The 6,757-nt window shown below is 53.1% G+C and overlaps 1 protein-coding gene across 5 annotated transcripts in view; it reads right to left on the reverse strand.

Moving 5' to 3' along the window:
* Rap1gap2 (RAP1 GTPase activating protein 2) overlaps nucleotides 1-6,757 on the reverse strand; it is a 270,799-nt gene that overhangs the window by 244,455 nt on the left and 19,587 nt on the right. For 3 of the 5 annotated variants that reach the window (XM_004635324.2, XM_023719942.1, XM_023719941.1), the window contains exon 1: nucleotides 2,217-2,298. The exons of 1 other annotated variant lie outside the window; for it this stretch is intronic. In XM_004635324.2, coding sequence (XP_004635381.1) covers nucleotides 2,217-2,260 — 44 coding nt within the window. In that variant the 5' untranslated portion in view covers nucleotides 2,261-2,298. Of the gene's footprint in view, nucleotides 1-2,216; nucleotides 2,299-4,220; nucleotides 4,284-6,757 lie in introns of those variants that run through there. One more of the 5 variants, XM_023719943.1, reaches the window with a different exon arrangement.

A 6,757-nucleotide genomic window follows, 5' to 3' on the forward strand; every position in this document is an offset into this window, starting at 1 on the left:
TAGCCACTAACCTTGCCTGGTACAGTGTGAGGGTTGTAAATTGGCATGGAAATTTAAAGCAGGTTTTTATTGGTGCACAGCACAAATTAATTATATGTGGGACAGTAATTTTTTATCTTCAGTTGTTTCTGATGCAGCTTCTATGAAATAATTGTTGTTCTGTTAACTAAATACCACTTTATAATTGCAAAAAAAAAAAATACTGTAACTGTTTTTGTTAGTATTCTGAATGTTTCTAAGTAAAACATTTTATTTATTTTTTAAAAATACATACATAAATAAATAAATAAAAATAAAACACCACCCCAGAGAGTCTTCACTGACTGGAGGGACCAAGCCTGCTAATTCAGTCCCCACCATCTGTGATATCCCCTCCCAGCTGACAGCGATCGCCAGAGGATACCCACACTGCAGTCCCACAGTCCACACCAGAAGGCCCTGCCATCCCTTAGACCCCACTTGCCTGCTGTCTGCTGCCCCACTTGCCTCCTCACTTAGCCTACAAGCATCTTCTGAGCGCATGTGACAGGGCAAGGGTCCAAGAGAGCAGTGAATAAGAGGAGCAGGTCCTGTCCTTCTGGAACCCAGTGCGGCAAACTGTGGTTAGCACATGCTTGGACACACTAGATCCCTTCCCCGACCTCCTTCTTTGCCTACAAGGCAGCCCTAAATGAGGCAGCATTTATATTATGCCTTTGTCTGGTCCCGTTCAGACCACAGTTCCACTTTGTACCAGGACCCTGGAGCAGTGGGCCTTAATGCACAGCGTTACTAGCTAAGAGAAAACCAGACTGAGACCTAAGCCTTGCAGAGGGAGCCTTCTAATGACAGTCTCTCTGTGGGCTCCATGACTCTCAGAGAAAGAAAGAGTCCAGGAAGAGACAATCCCACTGCCTGGGTCCTGCCTTGCAGGAATCCCAGTGAGCCTCAAACATCCATCCATTCCAGAGTAGGAGGCAGACTGTGTGATGCAAACACAGACCCCACCATCAGGACAGCTGCCTTGGGCTCCAGCATCAGGGCTCCAGCATCAGGGAGCACTGTGACCAGGCACTGCCACCGCACCCCACCCCAGCATGGTCTCATCCTCCTGTCCCATCTGCCACACACAGACGCCATAATCCCTTCCTGCTGGAGGATGAATGGTAAAGTGCTTTCAAAGAGGGGGAAAGGAAAATAAAAAGCTGCCCACATATGGAAGCAAGTACTTAGCCAGAAGAACAAGCCCAGCCCTTCCCAGCCTCTTGTGCCACCCCCCTCGCTTGCTCTTCAAGCCACCCCACTTTGGCCCGCCCTCCTCTAGTTTGAAAACTCCCCAGGCCAGATGCTGAAAGGAAACTGATAACAAAACCACCAGGCTCTGTCCCCCAGTGGAGGCAAAGTTGTCTGCAGTTGGTAAGCGGAGACAAAGACTTTGACCTCAGAATCCCCACTTTCTGACTCCACGGAAGGACAGAGCACCTCCTTTGTCCTAATAGAAGTTTAGAGGCAAATGGGTGACCTAGAAGTACAAACAAGAGGCTGGATGCAGACCCAGATACTCAGGCCAGACAGAGAGAAGGTGGGGCAGGGAGGGGAGTAAGCTTTGGAGACAGACCTGCCCTTCCTCTCAACTCACCCCCAGAGAGGAGGCGCCCAGAGGTCACTCTGTGATCCCATGGGGTCACAACAACAGCACATACAGGTGCGTACATTGATGCATGAGCTCCTCGTGCAGGCAGGCACCTGCCCAGAAACAGAGAATGTATACATGGTCCCTCACCAAGGCTCCACCCTTTCCCTCCACTCAGCCAGGTACCTGCTTCACTCATGGCCATGCACTGTCAGCTGCAGTCACACATGCACATCTGTGCGCACGCACACACACGCACACACACACACGTGTATAAATAAAAAATCACAGGCATGCATGCACATATATGAGGACATGTTAACAAAGGGACACACTCAATTCCAATAATACACCCACACTGGTGGCTACCTCCAACCTCTGCAGCCCTTGCACATTGTGCCCTGGGACAGTGACGAGATGCTTGCAGTTTTTGATGCCCCCACTTAGATCCTCCATGTCTATCTGAAAATGTCTGTTGTAGACCTACCTAGATCTCAGGCACAACCTGGGCCCCTCTGTCCTCATAGACAGCAAAGGCACTTCACAAGGCTCCACCTCCAAGTTCACTGCCAACCTGTCAAGCACCCTTTCACCTGCTACCCACCATCCGAAGCCCCCAAAGGAGACGCTGCGCTTCCTGCCAGACATGGTGGTGGCCAAAGGGTACCAGGATCCAGTGATGTCCCCAGGGCTGTTAGCAAGAGGGCTGTGGAGCAGCAATCCAGAGGACCACAGTGCAGGGCGGGCCACCAGGCGTGGCACCTTCCTCCACGCCTGCCCCCCAAACCCAAGCTTCCTGTGGGTGCGGCTGCATGGCCAGGAGGTGTGTCCTGCACTCCGGGAGGCACCAAAGCAGCCAGGGAGGTCACAAAGGGTAACTTCCCCACGCCCAGAGGAACCCACAGCTCCGGAAGGGGTTCAGCTGGCAGATTGCACCACACAGTCCTGGCTTCTCGGAACCCAAAGAAGGCCAACAGATTCTCACAGCCCTGCCTGGGAAGGAGAGAGAGACCCAGCTGGCAGCCCCAGGGTCCCTGAGGGCTGCGGCCCCTCAGGCCACTCCCTAGGGCTGCTGGGAAGGACCTCTGAATACTGCTTCAAAATGGTGCCGCACACTCCAGATACTACAGCCTCATGGATGGACATAAGTATCATGCACATGCATGAGCACATGTGCACACATGCGCCCAGGATGCACAGCACACACGGACACATGCATGGTCGCATATGAGTCAGACACCTGACACAGGGTGCAGCTTCTGCGAACTCACAAGCACACTCCTCTCCTCTGCTTAGAGATACCCAATCAGACACATGCACGTGCCCATGTGCACATGTGCACACACTCAGACTACACTCATGCCTGTGAGGTGCCTTCACGCATGTATCTACACGCACAAACATGGCACAGACACCATAGCAGACTACAGGGTAAGTGGACACTGAGAGGCACCAGGCCCCTGCACAGTCCCCAGTGGAGAGGGAAATAAAGGTGCTGGAGCTGCTGCCGCTGGCCTCTCTCTCTGGCCCACCTCCTCTGCTGTGTCCTGACTGAGACCTCTGCCACTCCGGGAATCAGAGGCTCTGTGCTGAGGGGCCGGGGCCAGGCCCATGTAGTAGACAGAGGATCTCTATTTTCTTGACTCCCCTCAAAACAGTAGATACTACAGGTGTTCACGAGGCATTCTAGAGAAACTGAGGGAGGGCTCCAGGGGCCTGACCCTGGGTAAGAGAGCCAGCTCTCCTCAAAAGCTGGGCCCCTGCAGGAACTTAGGGGTCCTCAGTTAAGGCTGTAGCTCCACCTGCCCCGCCCCCACGTAAGGAAGCATTGTGAGATTCACTGCCCGGAATGCTGCAGATCACGGGCTTCCCCCTGGACAGCCACCGCTGAAAGCCAGCAGGGATCTCTCCACTGTACCCATCCCACACACAGAAGATCCCAAGCAGGCCCTGTGGGCACCTGCGCTCCTGCCTGCTCTGTCTCCCTTCGGCCTCCCTTGGACAGAAACACCTGAGCACTCAAGTCACCCGAGGACAGGAGTGATGCCTGACTGGGGCTGCCTGGCCCACTCAGGCGTTCACTGTCTTGGTCCCAGTGACAGGTTCAGAAGAAACACGCACACCAGTAAGACTGTGCTCAAATGTCCCCCTTCTCTCCTTCCACTGTTGTGAAACCACAGGACCCAAATCTAGGGCTGTGAAGAAGGCAGCAAAATGAAGCCAACTCCCAGGAAGACAGGAGGAACAGACAGTAGACATGAGAAAGGTCCAGTTTTAAAGATACCATATAAGCTCTCAGATCCAGCTATGCTGGAGGCCAGTCCAACCCTGGGTACCTAAGAACCAACAACACATAACACCTCTCTCTCTCTCTCTGTCTCTCTGTCTCTCTGTCTCTCTGTCTCTCTGTCTCTGTTTCTGTCTCTGTCTCTCTCTCTCTCTCTCTGTCTCTATCTCTCTCTTTCTTTCTCTCTCTCTTTCTCTCTCCCTTCCTCCCTCCCTCTGTGTGTGTGAGTGTGTGTGTGTGTGTGTGTCCTTCTCTCTCTCTCGTCCTATCCAAGAAGAAAAGCTTGATAAATGAGAGTGAAGATGAGGGTAAACAGCCCACCTGGCTACTGAGCCTCCTCCCTCCACCAGCTCTGAGACCTCCTCCAGGCCAAGCGCCGCACTGGTGCAGAGACATCAGAATGAGCCAAATACAGCTGACAGCTTTGGCCAGTGCTGCTAGGGTGGACGTCACATGGGTGAATCCCTTCTGCAAATGACTTTCTATTTCATCAATTAGAGAAGCTGATGGCCAGCCCATCTCTGGAGTGCAAGCTGATGCATCTTCATATCTGAGAGAAAGAGGTGTAGTAACAGGCATACCAGGCTGAAGTACGTCCCACCACCCACATGGACACTGCCCGCACACCTGCAGCCACGCTAGGGGGAGTGGGGCTGACGGGTGCTCTCAGGCAGGGGCTCACAGTCTGTGGAGACGCTTCTGGTATGAGGCCGTCTAGACCAGATGTTCCTAGAGTCAAAAAACACTCAGGCCTCATCCCAAACATCTGAAAGTCAACAGGGCAGCCTGCCAGCCAGAATGGGGGTGCACTTCAAGTCCTCGGCTGCTGCCACCTGAGGCTGATTGTGCCACCTGGAATTCTGGTCTTGTTCTTTTTTTTTTTTTTTCCAGAACCAGGGATTGAACTCAGGCCCTTGCACTTGCCAGGGAAGTGCTTATTCCACTGAGCCATCTCCCCAGGCCCAAAATGAGTCTAATCTTTTTTTTTTTTTTTTGGCCACCTGGAATTCTGGACCTTGGTGGTCACAAGGACATTTGGATACCTGGCCAAGGAGCAGCAGTAGCCTGGACTTTATGTAGGTCACTGGAACCCAGCTTGAAGAGGCCCCTTTCTCCCCAGGGTGAGGGAGGCTCCACATGGTTTTCCATCCACTCTGAGCAGTGGAGGAGTGTGACAACCTGCTAAGCCTCCTCCACTCTCCCCTGTTCCACCATCAGTCTCCTGCAGTTTTGAAGCTGTGTGACCTCAAGCAAGTTGTTCAACCTGTCTCAGCCTCAGTGTTCTCCTCTGTCATAGGGGGTGGTGGCCACCAGCCCCACAAGGCTCTCAGTAAATCGAAACACTTGCCACAGGGCTCCACATGTCCATGCGCACTGTGACCACAGCTGTCACGATTTGGGCCCTGTGACTCTGGCCCCTTGCTTCCGCTCTTATGTGGGAGTGGGCAGCAAGGGGGCCATGGGCTCTCTGGGCAGGATTACCAGCCACAAGAAAGGGGAAGCTCTATGCAAGGAGGCCCAGCCTCCCTCCCCTAGCACACACAGCCCGGCTTCCTCCCAGACCTTGCTGACTTGGCAGCCAGGCAAGGGCAAGCCACAAGACAGCCTGAGGCAGCACCGTTTCTGTGCGTTCACTATGGGCCAGCACCAGTCCAATCACTCAGCTCATTTCAGCCACATACATGCCACTGAGATATTGCCACTGTTATCCCCATGAAGCTCATGGAGGGCACGGAGCTCCACAAAATTCACTCAGCTCAATGGCAACAGAGCTAAGTCGGTTCTCTGTGTGACGAGCTGCATGGGTAAGTTCTAGTCAAAGCTGCCCCACTCGTCCTGGAACCTACAGAAATGTGTATGCCCATTATGCAGATGAGCAAACTAAGGGCCCCCCCAAAGCAAAGAATGGCTTAACAGTAAAGGGGAATCAATAGCACAGTGGGCCAGAGACATGTCAAGTCCTCCCAACATCTGCCCAGACAGGCTCTTCTCCCGAGCCTACTTTGGGTTACAAAGCCACTTGTCTGACTGAGCCTGCAGGTTCCTGGAGAGCCAGCCAGGCCCCAAATCCAAGGTAAAGCTCCAGAGCACCCACTACTCTACGAGCTTTTGAGGTAGGCACAGGAGCACAGTGCTGGCCCCTGCACCGTGTCTGCAGGGCCCTGGGACAGAAGGGACAACGTGGTTTCCACTGCTCAGGCAGCTCAGACTTCACAGCCACCAGTGAGAGCTAAAAGATGAGACAGACTTCTACACCAGCCTTAGAAATGAGCCCGCTGGGCTGGGGAGATAGCTCAGGGGAATAAGTGCTTGCCTGGCAAGCACAGTGTCCTGCATTTAATCCCTGGTACCACCAAAAAGAAAAAGAAAAAGTGAGAGAAATGAGGAAGCTACAGGAAGTTTAGGAAACATAGGCCCCTGGAAGAGCGGGCACCAGGCTGATCAGCTTGGACCTGCCCCACCCAGACAGCATGAGACAGCCCCAGGACCAACCTTGTGCAGCTCTGCTCCCATCCCACTACTGCTCTGAACAGGTCTCCTATTTTTTGAGGCTCTGTCCACCATTCATCACCAAAGGAGGACTTAAATTGACCTCTGCTTCCTTCATAAATCAGAGAAGGATAAGAACAAAGATAGAGACAGATTTCCAGGAAAACAGGGCCAAATGGACACTGGTCTCTGGGAAGACAGCACAGCAGGCACGCAGAGCACCGATCCCACATCACGTAGAAATCCACACCTCAGGGTCGAGATAAAGCCACACCTAGCATCTGCAGAGTGATTTCCAGCCCACAGATCACTTCCCTGTGTGCCTATCTTGGGGACCAGACTGAATTTCCCATTGCACAAGCTCAGAA

This window comes from Octodon degus, unplaced genomic scaffold, assembly GCF_000260255.1.
Source record: "Octodon degus isolate 3935 unplaced genomic scaffold, OctDeg1.0 scaffold00072, whole genome shotgun sequence".
In the NCBI taxonomy this organism is placed as follows: domain Eukaryota; kingdom Metazoa; phylum Chordata; class Mammalia; order Rodentia; family Octodontidae; genus Octodon; species Octodon degus.